We start from the raw sequence: 26,604 nt of genomic DNA on the forward strand, positions 1-26,604 counted from the left end.
ACACAAGGGGAGGAACAGGAGACAATATCAATTAAAGTGTCATTAGGAAACCCAGTAATGGTACTAAGTGGTGCTACAGACCCAAGGAATTAAAAAAAAAAAACAATAGTAATAGCCTTTCATATGCATGCCTTATGGTCAGCCTTTTGCATATTTTATGCATGAGCACACAACTCCATAAGGAAGTCAGTCTCCTGAGAATCTTAGTTTTAACTCTCCCTCCCCCACCACATTTTTTAACAAAAGTAATCAGGTCTGTAGGAAAAGCTTTAAAAATGTGTGAGAAGCATCTGCTGCAATAAACACTAAATCCGCAGAAAGGCTTCCAGTGGCCAAGGCTTATTTTCTGAAGAAATCAAAGAGTGCTCTCTCTCTCTCTCCCTTCCTCTTTTCCTGACAAGAGAATCTCTTTATGAAAGAAGCCTTTGCTCTTTGGGCCACCAAGCTGCCAATTCAGTGAGGGATTCTGGAGATTTTAAAGGGGGGGGGAAATGGGCACTTATCCAGCAGGTTCCTTTATCATGGTTGCTGGCTAGCAATGCAGAAGGGCCCTCCAATGGAAGCTATAGTAGTGTTGGACAGTGTTGTTTGAATCCCCATGCACAGGCTCACCATGAGCCCTTGCTGAGGGACATTAACGAGCTCTCTCCTCCCTTTGCAGGTGAGCAGGATACTGCACATGCGGGTTTGGAGAGGTCTCTTCGCTACCCCTGGCAGTTATCTTCCTCCTTCTTGGGGGATGCGGAGGCTCAGAGAGATCTCTTCTACCCCAGGCAGTTGACCCCTCACAGCAGGAGGCTGTATAAATTGAAGAACCATAGAGTGCTGGACACCATCACAATGCTAAATGCTCTAAAAGCATTCTATTTCTCTCTCTCTTTTTGTATAAGCCTAAGGCCTATAAGAAACTCCCAAGCAGTGGTTCAGGTGCAGCAGATCTGCCCTGCTATTCACTAGAAGGCAGAGCCAAAAACGGTACGGTTCCTTCTCTACAGGAAGGACATAAAGTTTTTTCCAATTGGCCTTGCTTTCTTTCTGAAAAAAACCCTTTTCTATCTGCTCTACTCCCCTAATGACTGAGAATCCTCCCTCATTATGTACCAATAAAGTTAACTTTTAAGAAATGTGTTCCAATAGGCTTGTATCTTAGAATGTAATGCCTAAGGTTAACATCAGACAGGCAGAGCAGAAAACTTTAAAAACAAAATATTTTCTACAGATTTAACTCACCCCTGAGTCATTCCGCTGTCCAAGACACTTCAGACAGAAATCCTTAAGGTTTTCATAGGGATCCCTTAAGAGATCTTTATATTGCACATCGTAGAACAGATTGGACCTGAAACAAGGTGTTCTGAAGGTGGCAACCGGCTTCTTTAGCTTAAGCGATGCTACAATATCATCCTGAACCTGCTTAGTAGCTGTGGCAGTCAGGGCTACACATGGTGTGTTGGGTATGCGATAACGCAAGGAGCCAAGCCGCAGGTAGTCTGGTCGGAAGTCATGTCCCCATTGGGAGACACAGTGAGCCTCATCAACTATCAGGTAGGAGAGAAGGTTTCGAGACACTAGGACCTCCAAGGCGGGCTGAAAGGAAGAGGAAGCTGCCATCTCTGGAGTGATGTACAGGAGCTTTATCTGGGGTCTGTCACACATCAAGTCAGCTAGGATGGCCTTTTTCTCTTGAGCAGAAATCTTGGAGTTAAGAGAGCTGACTTTGACTTTGAGTGAGAGCAAATGATCCACTTGGTCCTGTGAAAGAAGAAAGAGCAAGATGTTTTAAGGAAAGCATCCTTCTACCAAAATAGTTGTAATACAGAGATATTTGTGATCAATCGAACTTTTCCAGCTAGCTGTGCAGTTTCCAAAACACATCTCCATGTTACATTATTTATTTTCTGGTTTTAAAAACTTATTTTATTTGCATGAAACTCAGTCACAGAGGATCTTTTAGTTTAGATACAGATACATTTTTAAGGAAAAAAGGATAAACTTCATTCAAATAGCTGGCAAGCCAAAACATTAAGAACATTAGAAGTTCTGATAATGAGGCCTATTTACATCAGGTTATAGTAACACCACTGAATTACACAATAAAGTAACTACTGATCTGAATTTGGCTAACAAAGCACCTCAGATAAAGTGGATTCAACTAATAAGGTAATAATAAAGTAACTATTTTGTTACAGTAATCTCAGATTTTACTTTTTTGCCCCTTGAGCAAGACACAATAGGTTTTTCCAAAGAGCCATCATCTTCTATCTCTTCACAGATTCCTTGCTCTTCCATAATAAGGGGTATTACCTGAATCAGTGCAATTAAAGGTGAAATGACAATGGTGATGCCTGTTGCCAGGACTGCAGGAAGCTGGTAGCACAGGGATTTCCCTGCCCCAGTGGGCATGCATATAAAGACATCCTTCTCCCCTGCAAAGGCAACAATGCAGCAATCAAGGCACAACAAAAACCCAACAAATTTATCTGGACTTCTGGTCTGGAGGCCTGGAAACAAAGCATTCAGGGCAAAGAAACTAGCACATAAAATATCCGTGTAAACACTGTAATGGTAAGACAATACAGATAGATAAACAAACATGGCTTTTGATAGTTAATAAAAAATAGTAACTCTTGCTACAAAAAGCCCTGCACTAGAAAAATGCAATGGGCAGACCACTTCTGTCTATGGCCAATCAGGGGCATATGTTGACCGCCAAAAGAAGACATAAAATCCAGCTTTGTAGCAGACTGTGCTTCACTGCACAACTGTGCACACAAACATAGCTGAAATGACCAAAATTTGAGTGGGGAATGTCTCTTGACTGCCTTTCAGCTCCCAATTGAAAACACCATGCTGTATGGTATCTTTTACAACCTGTACTTCTCAACCACCAAAGACACCACAATACAGCAGTTTATTTCAGACAAAGCTGCCACTTCTCTGGGACGATGCAAGAATAAAAAGAATCAGACAGGACAAGTAGTTAAATACAGGTTCAGATCCAGGACTGGCTCATAAATACTGCAGAGGCTACCACTAAACCTCACAAATATCTCAATTCAATAAGTTCAGATATGCGTAAGTCTTTTGCTCACATACTTTGTCCTCGTGCCATCCTTTGTCTCCTCAACACCAAGATATGCCAGGAAGTCTCCAATGGATCGTAATTCCCCACTTCATGCAAAACAAGAAATAGTGGCTACCTGAGTTTGAAACTGGTTTAAGTTCCTGCCTTGTTCCAAACCTGATAACCATCGTTTCCTGATTCAGACCAATGGGGAACTATAGTTAATTACTGACCTAACTCCACTTACCTGGAGTTCTAAGTGGACATGGTTAGGATGGTGCTGTTATTTATTAGATTTACAGGCAATCTTTTAGGGAAAAGCTCTCTAAAGTCAGCTTATAAAAAATAAAAACTTTTTGTATTTTATCGTGTTAAAAATTTCAAAAGCCAGCATCACAATTATATTAAAACGCTAACAGAAATAATTTAAAACCAACAGTTTAGACCCAGCAGCATTATGTAACATTAAAACATTCGACATCTTAATTTAAAGAGGTGCAGAAGAAATGAGTTTTCAACACATTTCACTTAAGGGGCTAAATGTATGTCTTTGGTGAAGGAGTTCCACAGATACGTGGCTACCACCAAAACACCTTGTCTCTGGTGCCCCAATCATACATCTGAAATGTTCCTGAGAGCTGGGCCTCAGAGGCTGATTTCAAGGGCCAAGCAGTTCATATGAGTCCTACAGATAACCTGGCCCTAAACTAATTAAAAGGTTTTCAAAGTCAATACCAGCACTTTAAATTGGACCTGGAAAAGGACTGGTAACCTCTGCAACTGGTATAGTATCATTATGACATGTTTTGAACATGTGATCTCAACAAACATCTGGATGGCCGCATTCTCTGCCAGTTGAAGTTTCTGAACCATCTTTAAGTACATTACAACCAACTCAAAGTACATTACAATCTAATCTAGATGTCATTAGTGCATGACTAAGTGAAGCCAGGTCCATCTTCTCTAGATGGGGTCACAGCTGGAGTACCAGCCAGGGTTAACTGCAACACACCAAGAACAATGGAAGAAAAGGGCTGCATGGACAGGCACAAGACTTCTTTATATCTTAGTTTATTAAGCCAAGATATGATCACCCATACTGGGCCATTAACCTTCATCTACAACCCACAGGTTTTTAGAGTAAAAGATGAAATGATGTCTACTCCTATGAGGCTCAGATAGTTGCAAGCAGACAGAAGTTCACCTGTTTTTCTCAAATGACAACTTAAAGAACTTAAAATAACTGAATTGCTACTAAAATTGCTGATATTTGATACTAAATTTCAGTGAACTCAGTGAGGCTTACTTTCTGGGAAGCATATTAAGAATCATGCTGCAAACCTACAAAACCTCTGAAACACAGGAATTGCTATAATCAAAGTAGTAGACAAGGTTACCAAGAAGGTAACCAGAAATTTAAGAGACTGAAAGCACAGCCCATGTTTACTTGGAAGTAAATTTCACTTATTGCAAGGTAAGTCTGTCTTGGGCTGCAGATTTGGCCAAATATTCACTTGCTCACCTTGAAAGAGACTTCCTTGAGGAATCTGTAACAGATTATAAATCCGGGCTCTTTGGGGAGGAAGGGTGGAATATAAATAGTAAATATTAGTAAAATAATAATAATAAATAAAGCAGGGGTGGCTACCCTGTGGCCCTTCTGCTGTTGTTGGATTTCCAACTCCTATCAAGCCCGCCAACATCACCAATGATCAGGGATGATGGGACCTATGATCCTACAACATCTGGAGGGCCACAAGCCAGCCACTCCTGGCCTAAAACTTGGTCAGGAAACCTAAACAGGAAAAAAAATTTATACAATATCCAGTATTAGTAGACTGCACTGCCTTTTCACCAATACCACTATTTACTATGTAGAATCAAAATGGTAATTTAATGTCTGGAAGTATCATTTCTCATCACGTATTTACATCTAGCAGGAAACAAAGAAATTGTAGTGCTTTAATAATATCCTTCTAAACAGATTTGCCATTTACCTTTCACAACCATCATTGTTGCACTTTCCTGCAATGAAGTCTTGAAAGTATCAAATCCAAATACTTTTTTCAGAGTTTGCCGAACTCTGTCTACTAGTCTTGAGGAAGAAAGGTTACTCATCTTATCCGGAGAAACTGAAGATAATTCAAGATAGAAATAAGGAGAGAATCTTGGTGCAATTATTTACTCGATGATTTAGTTATGAGTGGCTTCTCTCATTAGAGTATCATTTTCTCAAAAAAAAATTAAACAGCCCCCTTCAGATATATCCAAACTTATTTAAATATGCACTTTTCTTTGGGCACAATCACCTACATTCAGCTATGTCATCTAATCTAATAAAACAGAAATAGTTCTTAAAATTCCTGAGCTATCTGGAAAGTTAAAAGGTGTAGTAGGCATACCAGATAGAACATTATCTAGAAACGAAAAAGCTGAATAAAGGCAATAGCATCAGAGACGAGATAACTATCTTCCCCTTTTCAGACCGCAGGTAAACACCTCTCATATAAGAATATTATATTCTCCTTTGTTGCTGCTCCTTTGTGGTCTGGCCTTCTCTTCACTCCCATTAACTTTGTAGCTCTATGACTGCTTTTTAAGCTATGCCTTCAAAGCCTGACCTCAAACCTATCGATACAACTCTTTAATTCAACCTATGTGCCGATGTTCGGGTCGGGGGGGGGGAATGAAATAATTCCTCAAAGTAGAAAAGGCGTTCAACTGCCACTGTTAAACCTCTTTCTTTTTTTTCTCGAGTTTTACTAGCGTTGCAAGGCCTGACCTAACCTCTTTCTGTTTCCTTATCTCCATGTTATTTCTAGCGCCAAACTACCAAAGGCAGGGGGTGGCGAAAGAGAGGCATAAGTCAAGAGTTCAAGGCCCGCTTTCGACTAATTTAAGGAGTAAAACTTGCAAAGAGAAAGCCTTCCCACGAACTCCAACACCCTTTGCCTTGGAGAATATAGACCACTCACGCCCAGCTACGACACTGTTAGGAAGAAATGTTTTACTTTTACAACATCGACAAATTACACTTCTATGCAATCCTCCACACCCTTCTCACTTCTTCAAGACCATAATAATCCTTCAGCCATAGTAATCGCCGTTGGCCGCTACCAGTCTAACTAGAGCGCTTATCCATTGGCACAGCGCGGGTTGATGACGTTTCTTGCGTCTTTAAAGAACCAGGTAATCTAAAAATGATCGGTCTCCTTGTCGGAATTGAAAGGTACAAAACAGTTTCAGTGAACTTTTCCTCCCACTCCTGTCCTGGCAACGGGCAAACATCTAGATGTGAAAGATTTTTTAATCCGCGACGGCTTCTATCCGAGAGGAAACAGTGGTTACTGTGGAGACCATGTTCCTCTCGCCCGAGGTCTACGTCACTCTCACGCGCCGGAAGGCAATTCAATTGAGAAGTTAGAAAGGGGGATATGGCGGCGGGGAAGAAAAGCGTTCTCTCTTCCTTAGCCGTTTATGCCGAAGATTCTGAGCCCGAATCCGATAGCGAAGCCGGTGGAGTGGCCAGCGAGCGAGGAGCAGGGACGGGTGAGGCCTTGGCGAGACTGAAGAGGATGGGGGTACTAAGGAATCGTAGGGATTATCTTTTTTCCACCGGGTCCCTGCTCGGAAAGCTTCCATGCTGAGTATGGGGTCTGCGGCGAGAGGATCTTTTCCCTGCTCTCCTCACTTCCCTTATTTTCGGTGGGAACCCTGTTTTTATGGGACGATGGGGGAAAGACGTGGCGTTTTTTTCTGCCTCTCTCCACTTTTACTGGACTTGCGTTTAGGGGGCAGGGAGTCATTTTGAATGTATAAAGCTGCCTTATACACATACTGGGTCAGGGGACATTAATCTGCGTAGATGTTATCTACTGTACTGTGACTGATAGTGGCTCCCCGAGGCCTAGGCTATAACCTCTCCCGCAGCCTTATTGCTTAAATACTTTCAAGTGGAGGCGCCAGGCATTGGTCTTGAGAGGTTTTGCATGCAAAACATGTGCTCTGCTGCTGAATTACTGCCCCTCCCCAAATCTTCTGTTGTCTTTTTCTTGTGATGTTTGACATGGATTGCAATTGTTCTCTGGATTGTTTGTTTTCTTTCTCAGTTGTATTTTTTATATATCTATGGTTAAAAAATAGCATCTTATGTGCACCTATGTTGGTACGTTTATATGTAACGAATGCCACATCAAAATGTTAAGTTTTTAAAAACCATGCTATGCAGCTGCAGTGTTTGATTTTGTGAAAGCTGTGCGTTGTGTCTACGTTGCTAAGGACATAGAATAATTTTAAGGACACCTTGACTTGAACATAGTGGTTTCTGTATTGTAGCTTCTGTGTCGGTGTACACTACTGTCAAATTAATATCCATCTCTGGCATATATTTCTGTTGGAATACCAGATTAACATCAAATTGATTATTATTTTTTCCTCATTTTGGGTGGGCTAGAAGAAAAAGGAGGTCTGGTGTCAGAAGGCTACGGAGAGGATGACTTCAGTAAAATGGAGGGAGAGGAGGATGGTTATGATGAAGATGATGATGAAAATAGTAGACAATCGGTAGGTACTTCAATATGTTGGTTGGTTTAATGCTGACTATGTAGAAACTTATGTTGTGCCTTCTACTTTAGAACAAAATATAGGCTTACCAGGCTCATGTCTTGCTTGTTTTTCTTATTTATGCAAGTTGTTATGTATGTGTTTGTCGGGTTGCTAAAACATCAAAGAAATAAACCTTAACATGTCTGGCAGCCTGACTTGTACTGGGTCGTTGGCAAACATTTGTTATAGGTAACAATCTCTACGGCTATTTAAGTTGATAATCTTTCTTGTACGGACAAAATTAGTATAAGCTAGGATGTGTGGTGTAAGTGGCCTGCACCCTATATTAGCTGTGAAAACCTTGGTGGCTCTCCCCACCCCATCAATCCAATTTTAAGGTCAAATGAGCCAGTTAAATGGGAGAAAAAAATGTTGGAGAGAAGGCTCCATGCTAGACCTGGGGTATGCTGGAGAGGGTGTTACTTTTTATCTTGTATCTTATCAGGATGGTGAACTCCATTCTCTTGCACTATGTGTGTGAAAATGGCATCATTTGGTACTACATATGCACTAACTTAACTGAATTTGCATAACTTAACTCTGACTTGGAATGAGGTTTTTCCACCTCCAGCCCGTGTGCCTCTCCTCATCCATTTCTCAGGGTTGGAACACTCACTGGAAGATGATGGCATGTAGTATAGGAGGCGGCAGCAGAAAGAGGTGTGTCAGGGGAGAAAAAAACCTTCACAATAGAACCTTAAGATCCAAGCCTTTGAGACGATCATAATGGCTGTGTTCTGTTTTTTTACACTTCATGTACACTTTACTATTATATATTTTAAAAGTAAATTATGTTTAAAAGTCTAGTGTCAGAATTGTTTAATATGTTTTTAATAATGTTTTTAACCCTCTTTAGAGTTGTTGTTTTTTAAATGTTTTTAATGCTGTTTTGTTTTACTGTATTTTAAGATCTGTTTTTATGATGTTTTAAAGTGTTTTGGTGCTTTGTTTGCCGCCGTGGGCTCCTGCTGGGAGGAAGGGCGGGATACAAATTAAATAAATAAATAATAAATAGTACCCAATAAGATAAAAAAGAACAAAGTTCACAGCACTCTGTTATACAAAAAGAATTGCTTGAAGTTGTTAGTAATATTAATGTCACAGGTTTTTTAATATAATTTTCTTGCTGCTTTGTCACCTACCTGACTTTTGTGGGCCAGATTGAATGTGTAAGTTTCAGCCTGTAGCTTGTCAGAGAGGAAGGAGGACTTGTTCCAGTTGTTTTGCAGTAACAATTTCATGCTTTAGTTAGTATTAGTCACCCATTTTTTAGCATGGTGTTGAACAACATCTTTAAAATAGTATTGTAAAATTGCCAGAGCAGAGACTCAGATGACATTTTGTAAAATATTGTGGCAAACCTTTTTCATTTTATAGTACACGATCACCGTTCACAGCCTTTTCCCGTATACATTTCCATGTGCATTTCTGTATATTTTTACTAGTATGCAAGAAGCAAAGTACTATTGCAGTGTGTGTTCCTGTCTGCATCTGTGTTCCTTTTGTCTGCTGACCACATTGTTTGCATGTGTCTGTTGATTAAAAACAGAGTTAACAACATCCTTAAGACTAAACTACATTACTAAATAAATGACAGATTCGTATGGGCAAGGGCAGCAATCTGGTTAAGGGCTTCAAAAGTCAATACTAGCACTTTAAAATTGAGCTTTGAAACAAAAAGTTAACAAACGCAGTTGATAAAAGTTAGTGTGATGTATTCCAATCACTGCTTGCCAGCCAATATTCTGGCAAGCACATTTTGTACCATTTATAGTTTCCAAACTGCATAAAAAAGGCTGCTACCTACTATTGTCACCTGGATATTCAGGGACCATGTTGGTTTCAGGAGCCTCCCCCCACTCCCCTGGAGTGCAACTCTTATCTAGTATGACAGTTTGTACACCGCTATCCATATTGACCAGACTTCTAGGCAGCAGTAACGTGTGTGGCCTAGATCAACTATTTCTCCCATCCTTGCTGAGACCTAACCTGAGACATAGATTTAAGATTTCCAGTGCTACCCTAAAATTAGAAAGAAAAAAAGATGTTGAGCTTTATATCAACACATACTGAGAACATCTCAGCCCAAACCTCTGGTGGGTTTTCTGCCTTATGCAACAGTGTAAGTTGCAATCAGTTTTTCAGACTATGGTCTAATTCTACATATATCTGTATCGTATTGACCTTAGCTTCAATAATAGTATCTTCTACGTCAGAACAAAGCATGTTTGTACGCCTGGCGCCAACATTGCTGTCTTTTCGGCGCCAGGTTAAAACTTTCCGCTTCTCCCAGGCATTTTAACATTTTTAACATTTAACATTTTAACATTTAGTATGTGTTGACAATTGTCTTGATTTTTCTGGTGAATTTTATAATTTTAAAGTTTAAAGAAAGTTTTATATTGTTTATATGTAGCATGTTGTATTGATGTTTGACTGTTGTGAACTGCCCAGAGAGCTTCGGCTATGGGGCGGTATAGAAATTTAATAAATAAATATTGAGTCTAATTCTCATTTAGTGTTCTACCTGCTACAGAAGCTAAATTAATATTCTAGTTAAATCTTAGGTAATCCTTTTTATAGAGTGACATAGGGATGACTACCTTTTCATGATTGTTAATTTTGTTTTGAAGTCTAAAATGACAACTGTTCTGTGTAGAAATCCCATGGATAATCTCCTAGCTCTACATCAGATGCAGAAAAATACATTAAAAGGGTGTCATAATAACTTTGATGGCCATTGCTGAAAAAGAATGGGAACTGTTGGGCTTTACTGAACTGTTCTTTAGCTTAGATCAGAGTTGGTTGGTAATGCAACTTTAAGGCAATACTTGTGTGCTGATCTTCTTAAATACTGTCTTTCTCATTCTCACACTGGCTGTGTTCATATCCAGCATCTTAAGTTATCCTCTTTAGAGGTGTGTATTTTGTTGACTTAAGTACATAGGAATAGCCTAGCCCATCTTGTCTAGTACTCTGGTCTCACAGTAGCCAACCAGATGCCAGAGAAGCCCCAAAGCAGAGCCTGAGCAACTGGTATTCAGAAACATAGCGGCTCAGACAGTGTAGGTGGAACATAGCCATTGTGGCTGGTAGCCATTGATAGCCTTATTCTCCTTGAATCTGTCTAAGCATCTTTTAAAAAGCTATCCAAGTTGGTAGCCATCACAGAGATGTGAAGGCCTGAAAAAAAAAACCCAGAAAAATTCAGAAAAAAACTGTTTTTTTCTGAAGCCTTCCCCCCCTCCAAAATAGAAAACAATGAAGAAAAAATGGATTATGGAATGTTTTATTTTAGCATAATAAATAACATGTTTCATTGAATCTTGTTCCTCCCCCCTTTTTCTCAGTTCTTTTTATGGGAATGGATGCTTTATGTCTGCTTGACACTGTGGAGGACTAGCAGAGACGTAAATAATTTTCTTTGTTATTAATGTTGACTGTTTCTTCTGGGGTTTTTTACATTGTTTTTTGCCTGCTCCTCATAAACTGGCAAAACGAAAGAGGTTCCTTACAGTTCAGGTGTTCTTTACAGTTTAGGAGCTTGTAGATCCATTTGTTATTAAAAAAAAAGTAAAAATTTTAAAAAGTAAATTCAATTTGTAATAACTGCTTGAATAAAATGCACTTTTAATATACCAAATGTGATAATTTTATGCCAGACCAACTTGTACATAATTACATTTGATGTTCCTGAAGTAACAAAGTGACTTTCAATCTGTAAAAAGTGCTAATATAGCATTTTTTCCATTTTTCCAAAAGTTTCTGTTTTTTCTGGAAATAAAAACCGGAAAAAACAGTTTTTTTCCATGGCTTCAAAATTTCCAGAAATTTTACATCTCTAAGCCATCACTACTACTTGTGGGAGTGAATTCCATAATTTAACTATGCACTGTGTGAAGAAGTACTTTCTTTTGTCTGTCCTGAATCTTCCAACATTCAGCAATATTGGATGTACACAAGTTCTAATATTATGAGAGAGGGAGAAAAACTTCTCTGTAACCACTTTCTCCATACCAGCATCATTTTATACACCTTTATCATGTTCCCTCTTACTCAACTTTTCTCTAAACTAAAACAACCTGCCCCAAGTGCTTATAATCTTTCCTCATAGGGCAATTGCTCCATCCCCTTGATCATTTGGTTGTCCTTTTCTGAACCTTTTCCAGCTGTACAGTATCCTTTTTGAGGTAAAGCAACCAAAACTGTTCACAGTATTTCAAGTGGTCACACTATTGATTTGTGTAACACCATTATAATATTGGGTTCTTTATTTTCAGTCCCTTTCCTAATAGGTCCCTAGCATGGAATTCACCTTTTTCTCAGCTACCACCCACTGATTGACATCTTTGTCTATCCACCAAAACTCCATGGTATTATTCCTAGTCAGTTACTGCTAGTTCAGACACGTGAGCCTAGACTGTGTTTTGTGGGTCACAAAATCAGAGAGGTGTTCATAATTGCTAGCGTGATTAGATCTGTATGTTTGCCCTTTATGGATAGATTGGATATAAAAGAGTGTCGCTAGAGAATTTCCACACGACTTCTTTCCCTATCTGTATTGGCCTTTTTAATGCCTTTTTTTTTAAGGGAATCAAATGTTGTATGGAAGCTTAGAATCTATGTGAACACCTGTTGCTTAGATGAAGTTGTCCTGTTCATGCCATCTTTTATCTGAATAGATGTTTGATTGGGGGAGGGAAAGGTGTTGTGAGAACAGCTCAGCTGAATGAAAAGGTGAAGCTGGGCTATTTAACGCAAACCCCTTGCTGCAAATGCAAGAACTCGCTGAGCCCACTCTTTAAAGCTTAATCCTGTAAATTCTTTGTCTTATAGGAAGATGACGATTCAGAGACTGAAAAACCTGAGGCTGATGACCTAAAGGTATTTGGAAGAGTGTTATGATGGGAATACACTGTAAATAGCATGATTAGTTCATCCTTTGGGTCTCCTATTGTTAGCAAGCTGGTGCTGAATCTTCTGGTGGTGCATGTGGGAAGGAACGTTTGAAACACTCACAAATGGCCCAGATTTTCAATACTGGAAGAGGCTACTGAAATTACTTTCCAGAACAGAAATTAGCTAACTAAATATAGTATAAAACTATATTTTGCATGTGCTCCAATGGTGTGCAATACTTATCGGTCAAAAAATGGCAGTTGTCTGAAAAGCTGTAGTATAATTCAAGGAGCATCTTGTGAATGATCAGAAATCCTCATGCCACGCCCAAACATATTTGCTGAGAGCACCATGTGTGCTTATTTGAATCTATACAGTGCTTAATGCCGGTTTGGGCTTAATAAATAATGGAGTATACAGTGAATCAAATGTAGTTCCCGGCCCACTATATAACATGAGCCTTGCTGCTCAAACAATCTTTGTTTCATGGAAAATAACTGATGCGTTTGGTACAAATTATACAACAGTGTTTGCCATTTTCTAATATGAATTATAGATATAAGGTCTTGTCCAACAGTGTCACTTGGCTAACCAGATTGGGGATGAAAGCAATTTTAGGTGATTTCAACAACCCCCCCCCCCAAAAAAAAACTGCTCCAGATGGTTGGGGGATCCTCCAAAGCAGTTTTGGAGTGGAGGACTGCAGAGAGGAAGGCAAATTGCTGAAAAATTCTTCCCTCCTTGTTGTGCTGATGGAAGCCCTGCAACTAGCTGGGAGTTATGGTTGGACACAATTCATAAAATTTGCAAGTAGCTGAAAGTCCTAAGGTGTATATTCAGTAGTTTAGTATATCTGCCAAAACATAAACTGGGATGGAGATTTCATTTAGACATAAATTGGCTTATGCATGAAAGCATAATTGAGGGTGCACTTTAGTAGTAGAGAAATAAAGTACAAATGGACATTTGTGAATTTCCATTTATCAATTACAACTGAATTTTAAGAGATTGAAAAACAATAATATGAAAGGTGATGTGTAATAAGTACCAGTTTCTTTATATATAAACTGTACTTAATATTACTCAGGATTTCTGGATTGTATATGAAATTATTTGAATATACTTCAATTTTAAACGTCATGCAATTTTTTGTAAGTTGGAATCATCATATCCTCTAACAGTCTAACTTGCCTGATGCTTGTTGCATGTACTTATGAAGACTTGATAAAGCATTGGCTGTGTTCGCACACCATAGTAAACCATGACTCTCCCACACATGACTCTTATTTCGCACCTTCACTAATAGGAGCAACAAAGCCCAATCTCTAGCTTAGTGTTGTGTCTGAATGGCGAATCTGTGGTTGGTTTCACTCCAAACAAATCCCTGGATGAACCCAATCTTGGCTTCAAGTTGCATTTTTTTAGCAAAACAAGCCATAATCCCCAGTTCAGCCAAAATGCTAAGACTGGGTTGTGGTTTGTTGCTCACACTAGGAGTGAAGCAGAAATAGTCTTTATGTTTACAGTAAACAATTAACGTTGTTTAACTGTGATGTGTGAACTGGGTCATTATGTATATTCCACTTTCCTATATCCTTTGAACTTGTGTTTAGAAAAAGTAGGTGATAGTTTTTATTCCTAATGCTTTGTATGCTGATCCTAGGTTGAAGTTAAGAGTTCCATTGTCTTTGTATTATTATTATTATTATTATTTAGATTTATATCCCACCCTTCCTCCCAGCAGGAGCCCAGGGCGGCAAACAAAAGAACTAAAAACATTAAAACCTCATAAAAACAAACTTTAAAACATTAAAACAAAACATCTTCAAAAAGTTACTTTAAAAAAAGCAATCAAAACATCTTCTAAGACTAAAAACATTTTAAAAAAGAAAGTTTAAGAACATACTAAAAAGCAATTCCAACACAGATGCAGACTGGGATAGGTCTCAACTTAAAAGGCTTGTTGAAAGAAGAAAGTCTTCAATAGACGCCGAAAAGACAACAGAGATGGCGCCTGTCTAACATTTAAGGGGAGGGAATTCCACAGGGTTTTTCTTAATGCTTGATTGCATAAGAAAGTAAAATTCAAAGGTATCTTCTGCTGATCCCAGATATGTGCAATATAAAATTATTGTAAGAGGAGAAAAATGAAATGGCTTGCAGTTTACACCTTAAACTGTAATTTAAAAGTGAAACAAAACCTTTCTGCCTATGTTATCCACTCAGTGGCTGTAGTTTTCTACTTGTTTTTTTAGTCTTTTGATCTGATAACACCTGTATGAATATTGTGGCCCAAATGTCTATCCCAGCCCCTCACTGGCATTCCCTGTAGGGGTATTACAAGAAGCACTAAAAATCTTACTACCTTTGGGTTTGAAAGCCGTAGTTGACGGTGTGGTCAGCCAGTTTTGATTAAACGTGGATTTGGTTATCAGAACTGACATTGACAAAAAAAAGGTTTTGGAAGCAATGAGCTGTTGCACATTAATATTGATATCCGAATCATGTTTAAAATATCTAGGAGTGTGCCACTGGCTAGTGTGTTACCTTCTTCCTTATCTCTCCTGCATGAATTTGCTTATATTTTCCAATGTTTGTTTAACCCATCTGCAGCATTAGAATATGTATATACTGCCAAGCAAAGTTTGGAGATGATTCACAAACTCAGAAAAAAGCTAGCTGGTTTGTGCTGACTTTGATGAAACTGTTACAGCAAACCAAGGAAAGAAGAAGGAAAAGCAATTTCACAGTATGCTTCCTGTCTTTTGACTATAGCTAGGCAATGCAGAACTTTGTGTCTCTACCACGTCAGTGTAATCGGCAACCATCTATGTATGTTCAGCTGTGCTGTGGCCAAAATCTTTCGCATGCGCTGCTTTGAGATGCTGAACTTTATGCTGAAGACTCCAGATATACAAATGGTCTACCAATGTTGTCTCTTTCATACAAACTCTTGAGTTTATTCTGTGGAATGTTCATATGACGCTACTAGGTTACAACCATAGTGTGGCACTATATTCTGACTGGCCATGACTCTCCAGGCTCTTAGGCAGGTGTCTTTCCCGTAATCTGCTATAATCAGTTGGGTTTTAGTTTTTTCTGGAGGGCCGGGAATTGAACCTAGAACCTTGTGCAGATGCTTCTGAAGTCTTGCATTGAATATGTGGAAGCATCACAGTTAGTCATGCCTATCACCTTCTGAGTTTACTTAACTTTCACAGAAGGTCATACAGGCAAATTGAAGAATCTTGTTTGCCCCCCTGAATTTGTGGGATCTGCTATTGTGCAATGTTTTTCCCTTTCCGTCACAGCCTCTTAATGGATCAAATGCTACTTTTTCTGTTTGCCGCCCTGGGCTCCTGTTGGCAGGAAGGGCAGGATATAAATTTAGTAAAGAATAATAATAAATAAATAATACTTCGCCTCATCCCTCAGAAACTGCTTTTAAGGTGTGTCCATGCGGAGCACTGTGTGTAGCCTTTTGAGTTCCTAGCCTGTAGTTACATCAAGATGCTTTCCTATCCAGTCATGACACCTTCTGGGCTCCTTAGCCAATTTTCTGTTCTACAGTTTGACTTGAATCCCCCTTAACTAGGTAGGTAGCTCTTATATTCAAAATTAGGCAGTCTGTTTGATAGTACACCAGAAGGTGTCGCTGTTCTTCCAGGTGGATTCATCAGAGTTAAGCTACTTATATGTGGTATTAAGCAGCAAAATGTTCATAAAAGGCGACCATGATATTGGCTACTCGTGCTGCTCTTGTTGATCTTGGTGTAGATAATCAAGTTCAAATTTGACAGAAGACTACTTTTCACACTCATTGCATATCAGAACATCATGTTCCAGTAAGTTTTTCAAGTTCAGACACTGATGTCAAACAGTGATTTCCTGTTTAGCTTCAAGGCAAGGGTAGTTGAAGTAGGGTACCGTCTTTTAAGAAATAAGGCTCTGGATGATGAAAGAACAGAAATGTGTCACAATTCCTTTAACAATATTACCAATTCAGTAAAAAGACATTTATAAATACAGCAGTAATAAATTGCAGTCCTTGTATAGCATCTGTTTTATCAATGCGGAGTGTTAAAGAAACATCCTCTCTCCAGGAATTTCTTTATTGTCCTCTGTTTTCAACTATGAGCATTGAATTGTAGAGGATAGTTCAGTGTGGATTAATACTGTGATATGTTAATGCAATGCAGAGAGCATATTCTATATCATATAAGGTTGTGATTGAGCTGTTCCACAATGGATATAGTACTTTCAGTTCAGAAGCTTTGTTGAGCAAAATCTTTTTTAAAAACCTAAAATTAATTTGTCATCCTTTGAATCTGAAATATTGAACTGAAGAAATTTCAAAGGTCTTCTATCATAGATTAATCTACTGCTACTAACGTTAGATGAACAGAAAGTGAATAGGTCTTGATCTAGACAGGAGAAAGTGTTGGCTTACCCAGTAACAACCCAGATGTGGCAAAATATGGCCTGCCTGGGCTCCTAGTGGGAGAAAGGGTGGGATATATAAATTAAATAAATAAATATTTACACAAGAGTCACCCTTATCTCCATATATATTGATAAAAAAGATTATCATAAACTACTTCATCAGTGGCATATGATTGTGTGTTGGCTAATTTGAATTTGTCCAGATAATGGCAGTAAGTGTTAGAGGTGTAGACAGCAAGGGGCTGACGTTATTCATGTTTGGTGGAAATGCCCTATAATAAATCTTTTAGGGGGAAATTGTGTGAGTAATCCCTCCCCTAATTCATAAGAAGAGCCTTGCTTGATCAGGCCAAAGGCCCATCTAGTCTCCAAATGTTCTCACAGTGGCCAATCAGATGCCTATGAGAAGCCTGCAAGCAGAACCTGAGCACAACAGCACTCTCCCCACATGTACTTCCCAACAACTGATATTCAGAGGCAATATACCATATCTCTAGATTCAGTGGTTCCCAAAATATGTCCCTACAGGCCATTTGAAAGTTGCAGATGGTCTTGGTGCACCACTTAAATTATTTTTCTGCCTCTTGTAGCAATTGTAATGTGCTGTGGTAGATGCTGTGTGATTTTTAATTGTATTTTTATTACATAGAATTCAAATTGTAATACAATAAACTACAATCCAATAAAGAAAGCAGAATTTAAAAATGCAATTAAAGATCAGTATTAATATGTAATGCGGACATGATGCAGGTTACCTGAATGAAGCCTGTGGACCGCTGGTGGTCCACAGACCATAGTTTGGGAACCCCTGCTCTAGATCCATTTATGACTTTTAGTAGACCCTAAGATTTGGTTTACCAAGACTTCCTCTTGTGGTTTAGAGAGAAACAAGATATGAGTGCTGTTTAATGCATAATGCTAGATAGCTGCATGTGGTTTGTTTCTCAAACTTAGCAAAGGGAGGAGCAAGACAAGTGCAATCACAGTAAATCATCATTTATTTCAGATTCTAGCTTACCATGATATGTGAACCTGCTCTTTGAAGAGAACTTATATGCAGTTTGCTAATGGCAGTTAAAATTTGGGTAGATCAGAGATAGAGAGGAGCTTTAGTATCCATTCTTAGACAATGGCTATCTAAAATTTGGAAAGTAGTAGCTGAGATGTCAAAATAACCAAATATATACATTTAAGAGATATGTATAAAGTTTCTAAAAACTGGTTATTATACATTATTTTATGAAAATAAGATATAACTTAAATAAGAGTTTTCTTTGCCGCATAGATGCATGGCTCCTGAAATGTACTTGCTGATTTGTAGGTATGTGCAGTGTTCTAAAGTTTATTTGGTTGATTTCCCCCCCAGGTTTTGATATTGTTATCATGCCATAATTTTTTAGTTATTAGAATATATGTATATATTTGTGTAAGTGTTATATATTCTGTAATTTCAGAAACATGCAATAATATGTTCCTGGGTCCCCTTTCTTTCCTATATAACCCTGCCCTCCCCCAAAATAGCAGTGACAGTAACACTAGCTTTACTTATGGATATAGGTCAGGATCCAAAGGTCAGGAAAGTAGGTGACATTAAAAGATGAATCCCTTTTTTTTAATCTATTGCTAGGTTCCCTTAGCTTTGGGAATCTCTGTATCAAAGAAGTAAGGCATTTTCATGGGCTTGAATAGATTGTGTGTGCTCTGCCTATAATGATGCATATTTTTAATATTTTAACATTTTGTGAAGTAAAGCTGCATTTTGCTACTTGTATGGGCTTATTAAGAAACTTGCATACAGTTCATAGGAAGGGGCAATGAGCTATGCAAGGCTCTGAGGCTCTACTGGAAGGAATACTTCCCCCCGGCATTTAAGCCTTTCCACATAATTTGAAGTCAGCTTTTAAAGCCATAAAGATTATAGATGGTTTCTGATGTGAGCTTGAGTTTCTCAGGATGCTGATTTTTTTTCTCAGTTAGTGTTGTTACTACAAAGAACAAATTCTGCCATTGAAACACTTCCCTGGGTGGAATCCAGGTGCTTTGTGCTCATGCAAGGGCTTTGAATCCAGCAGAGGCATCCATTACTTTTTTGCCTGATTCACCCTGCAGCCCCCATATAATCTGCCATACTCTTCTGTCTCTAAAATGTCTCCCAACTCTTTAGAGCTAATTTTCAGAGGGCCCTTGGGAGGGGAATGAGCAAAAGTGCTTCTAATTGGATTTTTTTAAAAAATCTAGTCACTGAATGTAGTGGAGATTCAAGTCTGAAGAAGTAACTATAGAATATATACCCTAAAGAGTCTACCTTCCAGAGGACACTACTGGAGGATTCTGTTTTTAGCTTTATGAGTCTAGGTACTGTACTCTACAAGAGGTTAAGTGAGACTATTGTTTCTGTTTAAGCTATTCAAGTAATGTTCACTGAGGAATAATTAACTTTGTTCATGATTACTAGTCTGACTATGCTGATATGAGCAAGTTAATAAACAGCGCCCTGCCCTTTTCAAGTAAGCCTTTGACACTTGCTTTTATGCTTTAAAATACTTATAATCCATTGAGTAGTGCCTTCTATAAAGACTCCTTCCCCTTTCAGGACTTCATTAGAATGCTACCATGTTAGATTAAACTCATGATCTTGAACTAAAAGGCAGAGCAATTTGAACTACCTTTTTGACTCAGTAACCTATTAGAATTCTTTGAGAGGGTCAACAAGCATATAGATAGAGGTGATCCAGTGGACATAGTGTACTTAGACTTTCAAAAAGTGTTTGACAAGGTACCTCACCAAAGGCTTCTGAGGAAGCTTAGCAGTCATGGAATAAGAGAGGTCCTCTTATGGATAAGGAATTGGTTAAGAAGCAGAAAGCAGAGAGTAGGAATAAATGGACAGTTCTCCCAATGGAGGGCTGTAGAAAGTGGAGTCCCTCAAGGATCGGTATTGGGACCTGTACTTTTCAACTTGTTCATTAATGACCTAGAATTAGGAGTGAGCAGTGAAGTGGCCAAGTTTGCTGACGACACTAAATTGTTCAGGGTTGTTAAAACAAAAAGGGATTGCGAAGAGCTCCAAAAAGACCTCTCCAAACTGAGTGAATGGGCGGAAAAATGGCAAATGCAATTCAATATAAACAAGTGTAAAATTATGCATATTGGAGCAAAAAATCTTAATTTCACATATACGCTCATGGGGTCTGAACTGGCGTGACCGACCAGGAGAGAGACCTCGGGGTTGTAGTGGACAGCACAATGAAAATGTCGACCCAGTGTGTGGCAGCTGTGAAAAAGGCAAATTCCATGCTAGCGATAATTAGGAAAGGTATTGAAAATAAAACAGCCGATATCATAATGCCGTTGTATAAATCTATGGTGCGGCCGTATTTGGAATACTGTGTACAGTTCTGGTCGCCTCATCTCAAAAAGGATATTATAGAGTTGGAAAAGGTTCAGAAGAGGGCAACCAGAATGATCAAGGGGATGGAGCGACTCCCTTACGAGGAAAGGTTGCAGCATTTGGGGCTTTTTAGTTTAGAGAAAAGGCGGGTCAGAGGAGACATGATAGAAGTGTATAAAATTATGCATGGCATTGAGAAAGTGGATAGAGAAAAGTTCTTCTCCCTCTCTCATAATACTAGAACTCGTGGACATTCAAAGAAGCTGAATGTTGGAAGATTCAGGACAGACAAAAGGAAGTACTTCTTTACTCAGCGCATAGTTAAACTATGGAATTTGCTCCCACAAGATGCAGTAATGGCCACCAGCTTGGATGGCTTTAAAAGAAGATTAGACAAATTCATGGAGGACAGGGCTATCAATGGCTACTAGCCATGATGGCTGTGCTCTGCCACCCTAGTCAGAGGCAGCATGCTTCTGAAAACCAGTTGCCGAAAGCCTCAGGAGGGGAGAGTGTTCTTGCACTCGGGTCCTGCTTGCGGGCTTCCCCCAGGCACCTGGTTGGCCACTGTGAGAACAGGATGCTGGACTAGATGGGCCACTGGCCTGATCCAACAGGCTCTTCTTATGTTCTTATGACTGCCTTCCCACTTTGAAGCTAATTCCTTGAAGGTGCGTGGCAAACTTGGGATGGAGGTTCAGCAGTCCATTCCCGCTTCTCCATATATTAGTTCTGCAAAGGAAGCAGGGGTCTGTGCTAGAGATGTGAGGAACTGAGTAAAACTGGACATACTGTGTTTTATCATTAACATATTTTTATAATTTAAGATTATCTTTTTGTTTTTCTCTGCAGGATTGATAGAATCCTGTGTTTGAACAAGCCTGATTTAAGTTACAGTTCAGAATTTCTATATTAAAGCTACTGGGTGAATGCTATGGCCATCGCATATATTGCGAATTGTGCACCATCTGAGTTACTAACCACCGCTATTTATATGTATTTTGTTGTTAGATTTTATTCATTTGGTCACTGAAGAAGACCAGAAGGTGGATATGCGTCTGGTCAACCTATTCCAAGAGCTTTTATTTTAAACTGGAATGTGCCTCATTAGGACATAGGAGTGCTTTACTGTTCTCTGTTTTTATTTTACTTCATTGTTATTAAGCCATTTTGGACTATTCTTTCTTAAATTTGTTGTTTCTAAACTTTTATTTTGTTAAGGAAAATCAGACTTTTTTGTGTTTGTCTAGAGATGTGAAGGCCTGGAACAATTATGGGGAACATTTTTTCTGGGGGTTTTCTGGTCTTTGCATCTCTAGTCTGTTCTGTCTAACAAGGTCAACTGTCTCTGTCAAAGATGGGTACAATTTTGGATACTAAACTTGGTCCTGAATGGAAAGACTGCTATAGGTCCATGATATATGGGGAATGGGATAAGAGGAAGAAGAGCAAGTCAACTTCCTGTCCATCCACATTTCAGGTTGTGGTGACCATGAATGCTGTTCCTTGACTTTTCCTTGTATATTTATCTGTGATGGATTCCCAAGGATGATCTCTCTAGGGGTTTGGAGTAACTTCATAATACGATGCTACCATAGTCTGTTGTTTTATGAAAGTATGGCTTCATAGAAAAGTTTCTAATGCTAGTTCTTGATCACTTCCTTCAGTAAACCTATTAATGCCCCAAAAGAAATCTTATGACTAGATGGAAGCGTTGCTTAGGGGAAATCAGAAGCCTGAAAGAAAAGATGCTAGTGCAAGAGGGCCTTCATTTTACAGTAAAATGTATCTGTTTGCACTGTTTTCATTTGCTTCATATTAATGTTTAGTTTATGGGTGGCAAAGTCCAAAATGTTTGACTAGTGACTGCCAGCTATTGTGTGTTGAATAATATTTCCTCTCAGGTGTCTATAATGTTCTGGTTTGTTGGTCTCTGAATGCAAGACTAATTCCAGGGGAATCACTGCATATTGTGTCGTATTGCGTAGAGTATATGCAGCCTGATGAGATCTGAATTGGCTTATTTGTCTTTTCATCTTCCCCCAACTCTATAGGCACATGTACATGCACACACATACATACATCTATCCCTCAGAGGAAATTGCCATGCCTAATATTTTCTTTCTCTTTTAAAACTATGTCCTGTGGTAGAACAGAGTAAGCTGTCTTATACAGAGTTAAGCCACTGGTCCATCTACCTCAGTACTGTCTACACTGTGCCCAAAATCATTCAGATTCAACATTTTGTAAGATACTGATTTATTTATAGTTAGCAAATCATGAGCGGAAATGTAACTGGAAGCCTTGAGGGCAGAGCATGCAGGTCACAAAAGCTTGAACACCTGAATATTGCAACCTCTTTCAAATGCACAGTATACAACATGGGGTCTAGAGATTTTTTCTTAAGAGTAAAGATTCTCTAGAAGTATACATTGCCATATCTGGTTTTTAACAAGAAGCATTCTTCCCCTCTTCATTTTCTTCCAATGCTTACTTAAACAAAGAAGAACAAAGGACTCAGCATGATTCAGGCACAGTCTATTGAGAGTCAATCTTAGAAAAACACTCCTAGGCTATAGGGATCACCAACTGCCAGTCTCTGAGCCAAATCTAGCCTACTGGCTACCACCCAGAGGCAAGAGGAGTAAAGATGCAATGGTAGCTGTTGTAGCAGAACTTTCTATCAGGACATTTCTGGGAGTGGGAGTCCTACTTCTCAAAGTAGATCCTGGCCCTCCTCTGGATGACAACCTTTCAAGTACTTGACGAGTGTGATGATAGGTCCCCTCAGTCTTCTCTTTTCAAGGCTAAACATACCCAGTTCGTTCAGTCTGTCCTCATAGGGCTTTGTTTCCAGTCCCCTGATCATCCTCGTTGCCCTCTGAACCTGTTCCGATTTGTTTGCATCCTCCTTTAAGTGCTGTGTCCAGAACTGGATGCAGTACTCAATATGAGGCCTAACCAGTGCCAAATAGAGGGGAACTAGTACTTCACACGATTTGGAAACTATACTTCTTTTAATGCAGCTTAAATTAGCATTTGCCATTTTTGCAGCCACATCACAGTGTCGACTGTTGGTGTCTAAGGCTGATGTAGTGGATTTAATGGTTTATCCAAAGGAAACTCAAGACAAAGCCTCTGTCTCCTCCATCACTTCTTTCTGCCCAGTTCTTTTATACTATAAAAGGAAATGAGGGAATTATTCTTCCATGGAACTTTATAGTACAGCTTTTGTTAGCTGCTTGGAAGATGAGACATGTCCATTACATGTCTACTTGTTTTTCCCTTACCAGGAGTGCATGCTGCAACACACCCCTGACTCCCTGAAGTGTTGAATACCACAAATTGCTGACAAGGGTGTGGTGTGGCGTGGCTTTCAAATGGGAGGGAAGGGTATTTTTGTTTGTTAGCTTCTAGGGAGAAAAAAAGATCCTTCCAAATGCCCCTTGCTGAAAGACCTGGTGGCTTGAGCTAGGTGGACAGACTGTTCGTTATTGCTATCTTTCGACTGTTGGCACTCATGCCTAAAAAAGTATCTGTTTTGTATATTAAGCATGTCAAAACCTGACAACTCATGTTAAAAGTGAATACTGAACCTAGTCAGTTTCTACATCTTGCATCATCCGGCAAAGTTGCTTGTCTGCAAGGGCTAACTGCTCCAAGGGCTGTTTGAGACTTGTCAGATTGAGAATGTGTTCACCCATATGCCACTAAGCAAAAGTCAGGTATCTGAGAAACCTGGAGAGCGTCTTGTAAGGAAAGTTCCCAGGATAAATCCAATGGTTTTCTCCCAAGAGGCTCTCTAGTGGTTGTTAAAGGGTAGATGCTTTTTCTTTTCTGTTTAAAGCAGCTGCTAGTAACTGTCCGAATACTACACATTGTAAGCGAGTGGGGTTTCCTCTTCAAGATTTGGAGAACATGAAGCATTGATAGCAACTAGCTGGAAACAGAAAAACAATACAGTAAAAACCTACTATTCTTAATTACAAATGTTCTTCAACTTACTTAACAAAATAAAAAGTAGCATACCAGTTTGGGAACCAAACTAAAAATCACAGACTATTAGTTTTTCATTTAAATTCTTCCTTGGACTGGATGTTGAATTAGACAAACAAAATCAAGCAGGGCAGGCAAAAAAGGACACATTGCTGGTGATGCCCCTCTGCAGTATGTATAGGAGGCTCTTTGCAGTTTAAGGTAGTTTTGTGCCCAGTGCAAAAGATCTTGGGTTGTACCAAATATACTGGAATAAAGAAGCACTGGCCACTTACCTTTTAAAAATATGCACTAGGTATATATATAATGTCAATGATCTGCTCAAAATTTAAGCTTCTTGCATATTTTTGAGGGGGGTCAAAGGTGAGCCACAATTTCTATATCCCCTTTGATCCCTGCCATACTGATAAGCAGCTGATTAGTAAATAATAATGACAGGTGACTGGACTTGACATTCAGTGTTGGTGTATCTGAGGACTCCCATGTGCTTAAAAACTCTTTCATGATCCGATTGTCCTCTGTTTTGCCAAATCTTGTTTGTTTGAGTGCCTGCCATTCTAGTTCAGTGGACTGTACAGAGTTAAAATAGCTTAAAAGTAAAAGGTAGCATTAGCAACATCTGCTTTCTGTTGTGTTAAGATTTTAGAGATTAGAATCTGAGGAGTTGACTCTTCATATATTGTTATTCCTTCCTGTTTGCAGCTGGAATATATTTTTTTTTGTTCTCGCCTCCACAGAAATCTGGAAAATGGGATTTATTTACAGAAGTATATGTGATTCTCTCTTTGTCCTTAGCAAAATCCACAAAGTATCCTGCTTCCTAGCATTTTCCCTCAGAGAAGTTTTAGCTTCTTGCCCCAAGTTTGGCATTTGTCCTGCAGGCTTGTCACAAAGCTGGCAAACAGGATACATCCATGGGAAGTGTGATTTGTTTTGGGCTTTCTACCAGTATTTTTCCTCCCACCCTCATTATTGAACAGGAAAATAAAACTTTCAGCATTATTCTCCCACAGCTCCATGTAGACTGAAATCAGCGTAATGCATGGAAGCTAATTTATGCCATACAAGTTTTACTAGATGAAAAGAATCTGTCGTGCAGTTCACATATTGTGTGTTTCGTAATGGGGATCTCTCCAACTCGATCCCCACGTCAAAAGGTGTCAGACAGGGATGCGTATTGGCTCCTCCTCTTTTCAATCTTTTTCTGAATGACCTGGCTTCCAACTGTCTTGCGCAGGACCTTCACTCGCCCAAAATCAAAGGAAGCAGATGTCGCCTCCTGCTTTACGCAGATGATGCAGCCCTGCTTTCCTTTTCAAAAGTAGGCCTTATACGCCTGATTAGAGTTTTTATGAATTATTGCTCAGGGAACTCATTAACAATTAACTTCACCAAAACTAAAATTTTAGTGTTTTCAAAATCTCTTTTGACCTCTAGATGGAAAATCAATGGCCATTCTATTGAGCAAGTCAGATCCTATAAATACCTAGGGATGATATTCCACTCTTCTCTTTCTTGGGCGCCTCACATTCATGCGGCAGTTGCCACGGCACGGACAACATCGAAGGTCATTTTACGTTATCACTATAGCAAAGGAGGACAATTTATACCAGCAGCCATACAGGTCTTTAGAGCCAAAGTTCTACCCCAATTATTATATGGGGTCCAGCTATGGATATACTCGTTTAATTCCACAGTTGAAGCAGTTCTATCTATCTTCCTGCACCGAATCTTTGGAATCCCCAATTGCGTTCCGAATGCGGCCTTAAGATTAGAAGCCGGCCTAAGTTCGGTCGAATGCCAAGCGTGGTCTATGGCTTTTAACCTGTGGGCTAAAATTGCCTATGTCTGTCCGTCAGGTTATCTGTCACTCCTTGAGGAGGACAGATTCCTTTCTTCCTGGAAAAAATCCATGGTAGCTCAGCTTCCTTATTTGGGTCTCTCAACTGAATTTCTTTCTTCCCAAGCTTTTAATAAGGCTAGACAGATCATCATTACCCGGCTTCAGGACATTGATACACAAGCTACGATTCAAGCAGCAGCTAAAGTCTGCTCCCCTATTCATCATAACCTGAGTTTCCATCCTCTAAAGTATGCTCCTTATCTGGAGGTTCTTACGAACCCCAAATATCGTTTGGCCTACTCTAAGGCACGTTTCAATTGTTTAGAGTCGGCTCTTCTGGAGGGTAGATTTCAGGGTGTTCCTCTG

The 26,604-nt window shown here is 39.3% G+C and overlaps 2 protein-coding genes across 10 annotated transcripts in view; one reads left to right on the forward strand and one right to left on the reverse strand.

The window, feature by feature from the left end:
• The window catches only part of RECQL5 (RecQ like helicase 5), an 86,203-nt gene extending 79,747 nt beyond the window's left edge, over positions 1-6,456 (reverse strand). The window contains exons 1-5 of one of the 8 annotated variants that reach the window (XM_061616176.1): positions 6,126-6,456; positions 5,059-5,193; positions 3,094-3,168; positions 2,302-2,423; positions 1,231-1,749 (exon numbers count right to left, since the gene is read on the reverse strand). In XM_061616176.1, the coding sequence (XP_061472160.1) occupies positions 1,231-1,749; positions 2,302-2,423; positions 3,094-3,168; positions 5,059-5,179 (837 nt within the window). In that variant the 5' untranslated portion in view covers positions 5,180-5,193; positions 6,126-6,456. Of the gene's footprint in view, positions 1-1,230; positions 1,750-2,301; positions 2,424-3,093; positions 3,169-4,583; positions 4,634-5,058; positions 5,194-6,036 lie in introns of those variants that run through there. The other 7 variants (XM_061616179.1, XM_061616178.1, XM_061616175.1 and 4 more) reach the window with 7 other exon arrangements.
• Positions 6,379-26,604, forward strand: part of SAP30BP (SAP30 binding protein) — a 52,399-nt gene continuing 32,173 nt past the window's right edge. Inside the window, exons 1-3 of one of the 2 annotated variants that reach the window (XM_061616183.1) lie at positions 6,382-6,610; positions 7,515-7,624; positions 12,503-12,550. In XM_061616183.1, the coding sequence (XP_061472167.1) occupies positions 6,496-6,610; positions 7,515-7,624; positions 12,503-12,550 (273 nt within the window). In that variant the 5' untranslated portion in view covers positions 6,382-6,495. Of the gene's footprint in view, positions 6,611-7,514; positions 7,625-12,502; positions 12,551-26,604 lie in introns of both variants that reach the window. The other variant, XM_061616184.1, reaches the window with a different exon arrangement.

The sequence above is a fragment of the Rhineura floridana genome, chromosome 3 (genome assembly GCF_030035675.1).
Source record: "Rhineura floridana isolate rRhiFlo1 chromosome 3, rRhiFlo1.hap2, whole genome shotgun sequence".
Classification (NCBI taxonomy): Eukaryota; Metazoa; Chordata; class Lepidosauria; order Squamata; family Rhineuridae; genus Rhineura; species Rhineura floridana.